The 13,517-nt window shown below is 47.6% G+C and overlaps 1 protein-coding gene across 1 annotated transcript; it reads left to right on the top strand.

Annotated features, from left to right (window-relative positions):
- The first annotated feature begins 1,352 nt into the window (after positions 1-1,352).
- On the top strand, positions 1,353-6,607 carry IRX1 (iroquois homeobox 1). Its single transcript, XM_005517352.3, has 4 exons — positions 1,353-1,616; positions 4,231-5,245; positions 5,812-5,884; positions 6,265-6,607. Exons 1-4 carry the CDS (start codon positions 1,353-1,355, stop codon positions 6,320-6,322), a joined length of 1,410 nt encoding a protein of 469 aa, XP_005517409.2. The 3' UTR covers positions 6,323-6,607.
- The last annotated feature ends 6,910 nt before the right edge of the window (positions 6,608-13,517 follow it).

Genomic DNA, 13,517 nt, shown 5'->3' with positions numbered 1-13,517 from the left:
TGGCTGTTGATTTGCGGGATTATTTATTTCCAGTGTACCGAGAACTGTCGCAATGCCTATGATAATTGTCTCTGAGTGTCAATCCCTCGGCAGGGCATGAGGAGGAGAAAGGGCGGCGGGGAGGATCGCATCGCTGCGGGTCTTTTATTTTTTTTTTCCCCTCCTTTTTATTTTTTATTTTTTTTACTAAAGATTCTTCTGGGAAGTACTGCTAGGAGCCTTTTGACTTTCAGCAAAGTTGCGCATATGTGTTCGTGTATGAGTGGCGTTTGTGGGTTGCTGTAGAGAGATCGCATTTATTTATTTATTTATATGTATTTTTTTTTCTTTTCTATTCTTTTCTTTCTTTCCTTTTTGTAGTGGTAAATTGTTACATGTCGCCTGGCTGCAAAGCCCCCTTTTCCTCTCACGGCCACTCTCGTTTGTTCCTGAGTCCAACGACGACAAGGGGGACTCAATGTTAAAGGTGGAAAAAAAACCAGCAACACAGTTGTTTTTGTTAAAAGGGGACACACTAAGGCTGCGAAACAGCAAAACCCCAATGTTGGACAGCTGTAAAATCGTGTAGACAGGTTGTCATACAGCAGTGGGGGCTTTTCTGAAAGGAGCCCATTGCTAAACATTAAATACACTCGGAGCAGAGCACAGCAGCTGCGCGGACACACGCACACACACACACACACACACACACACACGCACACGCAGCTCCGAGCCGAGCGGCCCGGGCTGGGCTGCGCACCACGTGCTGCGCCGAGGGGGGCGGCGGGGCGGGCGGGGGGCGCGGGGCGGCGCTTCCAGCTCAAGTGGGTGCCAATCAAAACATCAACTTCAAATTGTATCTGAAAGATCAGCCTAGGACCTAAGGGCAGACACATCAGTTGGAGCTCAATTGTTGATCAGATCACATCTAAGGGATTTAGGAGCACAGAAGAGCCGAGATTTGAGGAAAGACACCCCACTGAATCCTGCCACACTCCTCCTCCTCCATACCTAGGGTGCAATATATATCTGACAGAAAGAAATCAGAACGAAAAAAAGAAAATTATCGTCTCGATTTCTTTTCTCTCGCCCTGCCTGACTCCAGTAAAGAGGGGGGGAAGAAAAAAGAAAGAGAGAGAGAGAGAGAGAGATCCAGAGAAGCCCGGGTTTGTTCCGCTCCCCTCCCCGGCTCTTCAGCAGGCTCCCTCCTCCCCCTTTCTTTTTTTTTTTTTTTTTTTTTTTTTTTTTTTTTGGTATAATTCCTTCCCCCCCCCCCCCCTTCCCCCCCTTCCCCCTCCTCTTTTTTTTTTTTATATCTCTGCCGCTTCTGCTGCTGCCGCCAGTGCTGCCGCCGCCGCCTCTGTGTCCCGGAGATGTCCTTCCCCCAGCTGGGCTACCCGCAGTATCTCAGCGCCAGCCAGGCCGTGTACGGGAGCGACCGGCCCGGGGTGCTGGCCGCCGCCGCCGCAGCCGCCGCCGCCGCCGCTGCCGCCTCGGGCCGGCCCGCGGGCGCCGAGCTGGGCAGCGGCCCGGCCGCTGTCACCTCGGTGCTGGGCATGTACGCCAGCCCCTACAGCGCCCCCAACTACAGCGCCTTCCTGCCCTACACCGCCGACCTCGGCCTCTTCTCCCAAATGGTGAGTGAGCACCGCGCTGCCCCCCGCGCTTGCCCGGGCCCGCCGAGAGCAGCCGCGGAGGTCGGGGGAGCCGGGGGAGCCGGGGGAGGGCGGAGGCTGCGGAGCCCAGCGCGGGGGGCGGCGGGGCGGCTGCGGCGGCGGCTCACGCCCGGCGAGGGGTCCGCCGTGGAGAGGGAAGCGCGGCTGTCGACGGGTCTGCGGGGTAGAGAGGGGCTGGCGATCGCGGGCTCCGTCTGCAAGCGAAGCCCCCCATCCTCGTCGTAGCTCCAGCCGGGCAAAACTCCTCCGAGTTTTTCTTGGCAGTGGCAGAGCTCCTGCCTCCGTATTGTCGGCTTTCCCTAGCAACTCGGCTATTTTTTGTTTTCTTTTTTTTCTTTGTTATTGGTGGTGTTGTTGACGGGTGATATTGTCGGTCCTGCTGTTTCACTGGGCTTTCCAGCGCGCTCCTCTTTCCTCTTGGTACTTTTCTTTGCCGCTGAGCAATAAACAGGTTCCGTCCGAAAGGCCAAAGTGTCGGTACCTGGGGCGTCCTTTCATTTCAAGGCATTTTCCTTAAGCCTTGAAAATGTCCCGTTCTGTTCCTTGAACTTTTCATACTCTGATTATGGCGGGTATCACAGATGGGATTTGCATGAAGCGAAAGAGGGCATCCACATCCCATTACAGGCATCGAGGCAGAAACGCATATCGGCGTTAATTCTGAGAGAAATTGTCACCACCCAGACTGTCCTCCAGATTAATTTCACGTTTTCTTAAGAATGTAACAGTTAGAAAGTGAAACATATTTTTTCTTTTTTAAACTAACTGTTTTTATATCTGGTGTAGTTTCAAAAACGAAACGTTTTCGTTGCTAGCATTACCAAAATTCTCGGCGGTGCTACGCATAGGTTCCATTTCATTTTTCAAATATTCCTCTTTTCTCTCCCCCCTGACACATAAAAGTGTGAATATTTATAACCGAATGCATGCAATGCGTAACTTTTTAGGGCTTTTAATACATATGATGTATACAAATAGGAAAATACACTGTTGAACAAGGGAGAGCATCTGAAAACAGATCATTTTTGTACTGCGAACATTTCGTATAAAGTCACTTTTAACAGTGTGCATTTCCTACTTTTTTTTTTTTTTTAACCTTGATTTTGGAAATGCAGTAAAAGTTGAGACAGAAGCAATGAGTGATTTACAAGTGGCTTCTTCAAAAGAATTCCCAACAGAGTTTACACAAAAATATCATTTCAGCAACAATAACAAAAGACAGCAGAATAAAGGAAGTGCAGAAAGCCTACTCTGTAACACATTACAAAAATTACATCGGGCTACTCTTTGTGTATAAGCGGTGTCCATGAAATTAAAATACATGATCCTTCTTAACTGTTTGACAAAGTTAAATTAGTTTCTTTGCAAACATTTTGAAGAGGTCCATTTCTAAGGCTGACATAAATTATGACATAGTAATATGAAGAATACATTTCTGGACTAGGCAAAAAAAAAGAAAAAGAAAAAAAGAAAAAAAAAGGCGAGATCATAATAGAAGAAATAAAGATAGAAAACTGCTTGAAATGTTAGCTATTTTGGAACAGTTCCCATTCCTACTTTCCTACGTTCCTGTATTTTATTACAGTGATTAACCACGGCGGTGATATTTTGAAATAAATTCTAAATACCTGAACATTTGTGAATCAAGAACTAAAATATTAGGTTAATATCTGAACAATTTGCGGTAATAATGGGGCCTAATGAGGTTGCTAGAAAGATAAAATGTTATTTACCAAAACACCTGATGGGATAATTTGACTTGCTGTGTTTTACTACTGATGATAAAAAGAATATTGATTGCAAATAAATCACCGTCTCTAAACGCTTGTAAACAACTTGTGTTTACTCTGGCCAGATCAAAGTAAAACTTATGAGATAAAGTGTCTACGTAACCATATTCTACAATGCGTGGATCAGTTTTCATTTCAGAGTTTAAAGCCTCTTATAACAGTTAGAAGTTAACGTTTTACTCCAGAACCTTGGTATATGATTTGGGGAGCGGGGATGATGGTGTTGGCATGTGTGTGGAAAATCTTTCACATCGTAAGTCTCTTCATACTGAAGTTGTGCATTCATCTCCCCAGTCTCGTTTCACTAGGTGCAAAAGTAAAGAACGCTCTGCATGCATTTCTAACACCCTCCTGGATACTTTGCAGAGAAATGCGGCATTGTGCACGGGCATCAGTTTGTAACTGCGATGTAGTACCTGTTCTATGTGCCTGATAATTTCAAGGGCACAGTAAATTATCTCGCCGAGGCGAAGGCGAAGTTGCTGCGTTTCCGTCGTTTGGTTTGGTTTGGTTTGTAGAGAAAATATTGATAACGTCTGTCAAGTGGGTGCGATCTCTCTTTCCTTTCCCCGTAAGAAGGGGGAATCATTTGGGAATGCCTCTCTGTAAGAGAGCCTGGAAATGTGAAGAGCCTGGAGCGGGCAGGGCCGAATTTGGCTGTGAAGACCCTTTGCACCGCTGAAAGGCGTGTTCCGGCTCCCGGAGTAGCCTATTCAGGTCTGTTAGAGACGCTAACGAGATAATTGATGTGCTTTTTCCTCTCCGCTTGTCTGAATGTGTTGCAGGGCTCCCAGTACGAGCTGAAAGATAATCCGGGTGTCCACCCTGCTACCTTTGCTGCCCACACTGCCCCCGGCTATTATCCCTACGGACAGTTCCAATACGGGGACCCGGGGCGGCCCAAAAATGCCACCCGGGAGAGTACCAGCACCCTCAAGGCCTGGCTCAACGAGCATCGCAAGAACCCCTACCCCACCAAGGGCGAGAAGATCATGCTGGCCATTATCACCAAGATGACCCTCACCCAGGTCTCCACCTGGTTCGCCAATGCCCGCCGGCGGCTCAAGAAGGAGAACAAGGTGACCTGGGGCTCCAGGAGTAAGGACCAAGAAGATGCTAACCTCTTTGGAAGCGACAATGAGGGGGACCCCGAGAAGAATGAAGATGATGAGGAAATTGACCTGGAGAGCATAGATATAGATAAAATCGATGAGAATGATGGGGAGCAGAGCAACGAGGAAGAGGAGGAGAAGCCCGAGCTCCTGAGACAAAGCAGTGAAGAGGAGCACCTAGAAAAGGAGAAGGATTTGGCACTGTCAGGGTCTGAAGGGCTGAAACCCAAAGATGCGCTGGCCATGGTGAAGGAGGCCTCTGACAATAGCACGAGAATCATCAGTCCTGGGGGACCAAACAATTTACAGATGCCATCTCACAGCAAACCCAAGATTTGGTCTTTGGCAGAGACGGCAACCAGTCCTGATGGTGCCCTGAAATCTTCTCCTCCTCCTCCCCCTCCTCCCCAGGTTAACCACACTTCTTCTCAGATTCAGCACCCTGCTTTTCTCCCTAGCCATGGACTCTACACATGCCAGATTGGCAAATTTCACAACTGGACAAATGGGGCTTTCCTCACTCAGAGTTCCCTTCTAAATGTGAGGTCCTTTTTGGGAGTAAATCACCACCATGCTGCTCATCACAATCACCACATCCAGGCCCAGCAACAGTCTTCTGTTTTAACAGCAACCCTGGGAGCTCTAAGCAGCGAAAAACCTTCAGAGAGGACCAGTCCCAAACACATAGGTAATTAATGTATCAGGCTTCCACCTCCCCCTCCACCCCCCAACACATGCACATGAACTTCTCCTTGAGAAATGGTGTCACACTGGTGTAACTGATTGCTTTTAATGGAGCTGCAGTTTACCCTACCGTTGGTTTCCGCCCCCTACCCAGCGTGTTGGTCACATACATTAAGCACGTTTCATGTGGCCTATTACATCCTCACCCTATATGCCCATCGAGTAAGATGAAAATTCAGGAAGAGCGCAGTGAAACGTATAGGTTTGAGCTTTCCTTCCCTCTTTCATGACCCTCATCTCCCAATAATTTCAATGACAGTAAAAAATGTGTCAAGGAAAGCTTGCAGACTACTTAAATACTGAAAGTAGAGTAGTATAGTGCTGTACACACATACACATGTATCTGTACACGTCTGAACAGGAGGGTGAGAGGGAAGTGTGTTCTCTGCATAGTGTCCAGATTCTTACTGTTGTTATTCTAAAATGGTTCTCCTGTTTTTGTTTGGCTTTTTTTTTTCTTTTTTTTCCTTTTTGTTTTGTTTTGTTTCTTTTTTTTTTTTCTCCTTCTAGAAAGAGAAAATGTACCAAGAACTGACTCCCCACCCCAGCCGCTAAAATCGCCCTTCCAGCCTGTCCGTGACAAGTGAGTTTGTTTGTTTGTTTTCACTGTAGGAATGTTACTTATGTGGAGCAGAGCGTTTGAATAATAAAGACTAATTATAACACCTAATCATCACCACAATAATACATACAGACAATGAGAACAGCACAGGAGTTGCTCTGATCTTTCCAAACTTAGACTAAATTGCAATTGTACATAGCCAGACTGTAACTTTTCTAAAACTTAACCGATCTCAAAGATCTTGTGTTAATTACATCAGAGACAATGATTTTTGTGCGATTCTCTATTACTAAGATATTATAGCAATAGACAGGTAATTAAAAAAAATAACCTTTTTTCTGAAAGAATGTAAGAATGTTACGTCTTTTTTTTTTTTTTCTTCCTCCCTTCCTCCCCTGCAGCTCTTTGGCTCAGCAAGAGGGAACACCGAGAATTTTAACAGCTCTCCCTTCTGCTTGATTAAATGATTTGGTGAAAAAATGTTACAGAGACTGGTATTAAGGACAGAGAGAGTGAAAAAAAAGGAAACGGTATAAACAACTCCCATCAATCTCTTTTTGCAATAAGGTGGTGCAAATCCATAAAAGCATTACACAAATCTGTAGATGGATCCCCTTCCTCATTGTACCATTTCAGATCGTGTTATTCTAACCATTCTTGGATTATTTGTTTGGTAAATGTTTTCCATGTGTTTGTGGTTTTCTTTTTTCTGTATATAGAGTGATTTCAGATTGTAAATAACACGTCAGCAAAACTTGTCTAAATCATATATTTTTGTCTAATAAACTAAATGAAATTATGAGCTCTCTTCAGGTATGTATTCTGTTGCTACAGATCTTATACATATATTACAAATCTATTCAAACATTTATAATTTGCTCTCCAAAAAGTCAAGTCTTCTTCTTTAGGTAACTGAAACTTAAAGTAGCAAATCCAAAGTATTTTGCTGAAAACAAGCTGCGAGCTTCCTTTCTCATTCACGCAAATTTAGGAAGTTGAGTGAAGCTGGCTCGTGCCTTAGTAATATTAAAGTTATTTTTTTCAATTGTGGTGATTGAGACGTGTTCTGTAGTACCCACTTTCCGGACATAAATGGACCTGACTTCCACTTATGCTACAAAATAGTTTCTTAAAACTGAAAGGGACAAGTTTTCTCACAGTTCCCTAGTGTATAACTTTGCTGTCCAAACTGGTTGCTAAATTGCATCAAGCGCTTTAGTGCTTTGGTATATATTCCTACTCAAGATGAAAAAAAAAAAAAAAAAATCATAGTTTAGGAAAAACAATTATTTGTAGCAATATGTGCCTTGAATAAAGACAGAAGAAATGTAACAGTGAAAGATATTTTCCTGTGAGATTAAATACAATCTTAGTAGGAAGAAGAAATAAAAAAAAAGTCAGCTCTTGCATATCTTAGAAATCTTAGAAGAAAGTTTTGCGACTCCGATCTGCTGGTTGAAAATAGACTGAGAGACAGGATCTATCGTTTTATAAAGACATTAATCTTCTAAAGAGGGTCCGTTAAAATGTGTAATATTTTTAGTGTTTATTTCTTTTTTTTTCTTTTAAATGAGAACACTAAATGAGCATTGAGGTGCTAATAAGATACCAGATGGTTGTTGATGGTGGAAAATGGAAAGAAGCAGCTGGGAAAGTCATTAAGAAATAATGCGGTGACGCCCTATCCAAACTAAGCCAACCTCAAACCAGGACTTGTCGGAAACAAGATGAGATTTTCAAATAAAATATTAATAAAATTCTTGTCAGAGATCAGAATATTGATCTTGATTTAGCTGCAAAATCATCTCAATCAAAGAGCAGCCTCGGTAAACTATGGCTTAGAGATCTGTTGGCAAAGCGGTGGAGGCTATGTGCTCCTACATTTTGCATTTTTCTGATGGAGCAGAGAAACTGGTCAGGCAAAATAGATTTTGTGTGGAATATCTGAAGGAGAGTCTCTGGAAAGAGGCTAATGTTGACATCCTGCAGTTCCTAGCATACCATAAAATAGTTTGTATTTTGGCTTTCAGTTGTTTTGGTGTATTTTTTTTTTCCTTTTCTCAAATCACAGACAGTCTCGCATTGGTAATTGTTGGTAACTGTTCCAACAAAAGAGAACATTGCGCTTTTTACCAAACTAGAGTAATTTAGCCTTCGGGGAAAGGGAAGACGTATTTAAAAATAAGAAAGAAAGAAAAAAAGTCTTCAAGCTTGTAGACCTTAACGGTGCATCAGGTCACTGCTGATGTAAACCTGATGCAATTGCTGTCTCTTTCATATCAATTCAGATGAAATCGCCTCAGTCCCACCCCGGTTCCCAAATTCCTTTCGGGGGACGCGGCCGTCCTCAAGCAACCCGGCCGTCCGTGGTGCCGCTGCCGCCGGGGACCGAGCGCTTTGCTGTCACGGACCGGCTCCGCTCCTCCAAGGTGGAGACAGCACCTAAAAGGCGCGCCGGGATGCTCTGGGCGCGGCGGAGCGAGCGCGGCGCTGCCGAACCGTCCTGGGGGGAGCGGAGCGGGGATTCCCGTGTGGCACACACAGGAACCTCGGCAGGGACGCGGGCTGTGGGGAGCGGAGGAGAGCGAGCGTGTGCCGACTGCTCTGTCCGCCTGTCAGCGGGCACCCGGCTCCGAGCGGCTCCGAGCGGCTCCGAGCGGTTCCGAGCGGTTCCGAGCGGTTCCGAGCGGAGCCGCGGGCCGCGCTTTGGGCAGGCTCGCAGCGCCCTCTGTGGGCGGCGGGCGGCGCCGTCCCCGCGCCCGGCCCACGGCTCCGCTCGGCTGGGGCGGAGAGGTGGAGGCTGCCCGCCTTTAATGTGGCCAGAAAGCCAACAGCATCCTCCGGAGTGCGCTTACAATTCTGATTATCCTCCGGAGAGTGATAATTCCCAGTAGTTATCTGGTTGGCAGTTTTCCTCCTTTGGAAGCCTCAGCATCTCTAGAGCTGACTCAAGTCGCACAACTGGATTTTTTTTTTTTTCCTCATCTGCTTATTCGAATTTCCCACCTCTCCCCTCCAGCAACGCTAATTGTGACGCTTCCCTCCCCAAACAGCTGAGGGTTATACCGGGAGCGGGGTCATGAAGCCCCGCGGGGTCAGCACCGTTCCGTCTTTCTCCACCGCGCCCAGAGCGTTTGCCGGGGATGGGATGAAGCTCTCGGCTCCTGTCTCCCCTGCGGCTGCCGAAGGCGGGGGCGGCCTGGGAGCTGCATGCCGACTGCTGGAGGGGCTGCGGGCTGCCTGCTCGGACGGAGGGTGCTCTCGCCACTCCCAAAGTTTTTGGACAGGAGTGCAAGTGGCTTCCCTTCAAAAAAAGGGAAAACCGAAAAGCCCTGAGGCCAGCTGAGAAACGCCGTGTTGTTTAGATCAGAAAAGCTCCGGCGTGGCTGCGTGCCTCGGTGCCCAGCACTCCCCGAAGGCCGCTGCCTCAGCCTATTCGGCACCTGGGGGAGCAGGCTGGTCGCCTTTCCCTCCCCGGCCAGCCACAGTGAGGTGGCCATTTCTCCCGCAGGAACTTTCAGACAGAGAGGACGTGTACGGGTGGTCACTGCGCTACCGCACGGAGCCCTCGGAGGCTGCCCGGGTGCGGTGCGGGGCCCGGGCCGGGCGGGACGCCCCCACACCGCCCCCAGCCGCCGGGAGCCCCCGCGCCGGGTTTAGGAAGGAGCGGGAGCTTCATAATCCCGAGGTTTCGCTTGTCACGTGAACCGTGCTAGGCATGATCGTTTACGTCACCCTGGCAGGAAAATAATTTGTAGTTTTTGTGTCATATTTTCATCGAGACCCACCCCAGCAGATGTATACCAGAAAATACCACAGTGCAGGGAGAATAATAAAGAAGCTTAAGCTAAACGCTTTGCCGTAATTGGGAATGCTTCGAGCTGATAAGAGTAAATTGGAAAGTACTAGATTCCTACCTTTTTCTTTTTTTTCTTTTTTTTTTTTTTTTTTTTTTAAATGATGACGGTTCCCCAACCTGATAAATAAAGTCAGTAAGAAAATTTGCATTGAATCGAATGGGAACTACAAGGAGTAATACTTCTTTTAGCACAACAACCGAGTGCCAGGATACATTTTCGTGCTACTTAAAAGGCTGCCAGAAGACGCCTTTTTTACGCGTTTGCATAATCCTCCATCCTTCTCCAGTAAAAAAAAAAAAAAAAAAAAAAGTCTTGCTTTTGTTATTATTTACTTAGAATTAGCAGAAGAATGGCAGAAATCTGTAAAGAAAGAACACTGAAAAGTTGATATAATCTCGAGTTCAGCAAACTCAGAAATTCGCAGTTGCCAAAACAGATTAAAAGCAAACGGCAGCTTTACGGGGATTTGGCTTTGTCACAGAGACGTAGTTATGAAACACGCTGATTGGTATGCATGCCTCATTTTTTATTCCTTTTCTGTTTTATTCGGAAAAAAAAAAGGACTATTTTTAACTAGGTAAAAAAAAAAAAAAAAAAGCACGCCCAGAGAAAGGGAAGAAGAAAATTAGTAGGGTGCGTGTACTCAGAACTGGCTCGTTCCTATGATTGTTATCGTTCCCGGCTCCTGTCATCCCTTCTTGCTGCTTTGGTTGAGTTTTTGATGCACTCTCTCTGAATCTGGAGCGGCCCCGAAGCCGTCGTCGACAGCAGCGACCTGCAGAGCTGGGGCGGGGGCGCCGTGCGGGCTGAGGCTGCCCCCGCCCGCCGGCAGCCCCGCACTAGCCCTGGTCGCGGGGCTCGTTCGATCTCCGGCTAACTTTCATGGTATGACCATGTTTTTCCCAGCCTTTTTTTTTTACTTTTTTTTTTTTTTTTTTTCCATGGGAGCCGATCAATTATTCACAAGCACATTTATCTCCCCTGCAATATGGAGAATTCATATTCATATCTCTGTTTTAGTGGCCTGACACTGATTAATGTAATATGCGCCGCGGCTCCGAGCGCCAGCCCCGCTCTATGAATCATGCACTATAAAGTTTCAATCGTCCTTGTAGATGAGACTGTTACAAAGAGCGCGGAGCGGCGGGGGCGGGGAGGCGGGGGCCGGCAGCAGCCGTGGCTCCGCGCCTCGGCCGGCCATCGGCCCCCTGTTAAACAGGCTCGTATTGAAACCACCCGGCGGCTGGCAGGGCACAGCGCGGGGCCGGCAGTAGTCCTGCCCGGCGGGGCTCCCGCTGACTCGGGTCCCCGTCCGCTCGCCCGCGCCCACCGCCGGCCGGCCCCGGGGAAGGGTCTGCCGGGCTCTGCCTCCTCCTCGTCCCCATCAGCCCATCGGGCAGGGGCGGAAGAGCCGCGCGGGCCGCCTGGCCCCGGAGGAGAGGCGGGCTGCCGGTGCCCGCCCTGAGGGATGGGCACCCCGGGGCGGGAATGGGGCTCAGGCTGGCCCCGGGTGTGCCTTGGGGCTGAGCAAGCGCGCTGTGGCTGGCGAGGGAAGGCCGTAAAGGGCGTCTCCGTCACCCGGCTAGTTCCAATGCTATCGTGGTACGTTTAATTTTGGTTTGTTTGTTTGTTTTTATACTTTTTTCAATTCCCCAGTGTCCTTAAAAGGCGAGATGTAAAGAAAAGCCGCGGCTGACAGAGGCACACAAGCAGCACAGGGAAAGGGCTGGTGAGTTGTAAGTGCCCTGTGAAAGAGAGCACCAAACATGGGCATCAGCACACGCCCTCCATCCCCAGAGCGCTGCCTCCATCCCGGGGTGAGGCTCCCCTGCCATCTTGGTGACCTCTGGGCACCCAAGCCCTGCACGCGGGCCTGCAGGTGGATGGAGGGAAGCCACCCGCTGGCCCCAAAACCCAGCTGCCAGCCACGGATCGGGGAACCACGGCTGGAAAAGCTGTGGCAGGTCCCCTCTGGCCTACGGGAAGTGGGTGGCAGCCCTGGAGCTGTGCCGTGCAGGACCATAGGTGCCCCCCTGCCAGGAAGGGCCATGGCGATGACCAGCAGGGCCTGAGCTCGCCACTGGCTCTGTGGGGGCTGTGGTGAGGAGTGAGGTTGGGCCTGATTCCAGGCTTCAAGTCGCTGGGTTTCAGCAGTAAAACTTACCTGGGACCAACAAATCAAGTAAAATGCTGGAACATGTAATAAACATGGCCTGCGTGGCGTGTTTTCCACTGAAAAGTTACAGAAACGGCTCCTGGCGAGGTTGGTGTTCCCCATTGTGCGGTGCCCCCATGCAGTGCCATTCATAGCTTGCCCATAAAACCAGCCATGTGGACAGGAATCGCTGGATACCAGGAGACTGAAAACCCCATAGAAATAGGTATTCAAAATTTAAGACTTTGAAAATATGAGCTCTTAAAACTAAACAATGTACTTCTGTAAGGAATTAATTTACTTGAGTCCCGTTACCACTATTAGTATTAGTTTTGGCTTCTTCTTTTGCATATGTGAAGAGAACACATGCAGGGGTGTTTTAAAATAAAAAGTGAAAAAAATCCATCTTTTATCTGTTTTTGCTTACTTTAATTAGCATTATAGACATCCTTCATGTCTGATAGCCAAACTTGTATCTTAACACATTCCTAGGGAGTCAAGCTGATGCAAAAATGCAAATGTGGGGCGCACACCAAGTCCTGGTAGTGCCTCTCCTGAGAGAATAGAAAGCGCCGGCATAAACTCTGTGCAGAATTAAAGGCGAGTTTAAAAAGTAACATTTATTTTTTTTCCAGATTTATGGCTGACCCGTAGATAATTAAAGGTTTTATTTTGAGCTGTTGGCCCCACACAATACATTGTCCTTTGTTGCTGCACAAGGAGCGCTTTCCCTGTGCTGCCCACGGTTCAAAAACAATGAAGCAATCCATTTATTTTGTTGGTCAATTGTAGCACAAAGTGAGGTGGTCAGTGTGGAAAGTTTATCACTGTCTTGTCCCTTTGGAAGAGGCAGAGCATTCACACACCCTCTGCCCCAGTACACAAATGTCAGTCTTTTTGCAGGCTGCTGTTTTCCTTTTGAAGATGCCGATGGTGTCTCTGATCCACTAATCCATTTATCCAGTTTCATGAGTGCATTGGCTGAATACACTCACAATAGCCTTGCCCAGCTGGAAACAAGAAGTCAGTGAGTGCAGCCGGCACACCCACCAGTGCCTGACACCACTCTCAGATGAGGCTTGAGTGTTTGTCTCAAAAAAACCCCAGCCCCATCCCAACCCAAAACAAGCCCCTCAGAGCCCCCAACCTGCTGTGGTGTGCCCAACACTGTGATCCTCGCCTCCCCACAGAACAGAAGTATTTTTAGAACCATCTATAGCTTGCTACATGACTGTATTATTTTCATGGCATTTGGCCGTGTCAATGAGGGCTGGAGTGGGCTTGAGGGGAAAAAAATGCCTCTGGGACTCTGCAAACAAGTGCACATTAAAGAAACTGGTCAGTTGCTGCCAAGGGGGAGGGGGCACAGGAGAGTCAGCGGGCAATGGGCTTCCATTTGTGTTCGGTGTCTTGCCATTACTTGCCAGCTTTTTATTGCATTTTAAATGTATGTTTAATTACCAGTGTTATTGGTAATAACAGAATGTTTGAAAATATTAAATACATTTGTGAGCTCGTGTGAAAAAGAAGTTAAAAGGTGTTCGGTGCACAGAATGTTAAAGAGATCTCACAATGAAGTGATTAACATTTTTATGAATAAAATTAATCACGCATTAACTCTGCAGCTCAATACATCTGA

Source organism: Pseudopodoces humilis, chromosome 1 (genome assembly GCF_049639895.1).
Source record: "Pseudopodoces humilis isolate 2021_Gansu_Grassland_sample_001 chromosome 1, ASM4963989v1, whole genome shotgun sequence".
NCBI lineage: Eukaryota > Metazoa > Chordata > Aves > Passeriformes > Paridae > Pseudopodoces > Pseudopodoces humilis.
The sequence above is the reverse complement of the archived record's forward strand: the minus strand, read 5'-3'. Positions and strand labels throughout refer to the sequence as shown.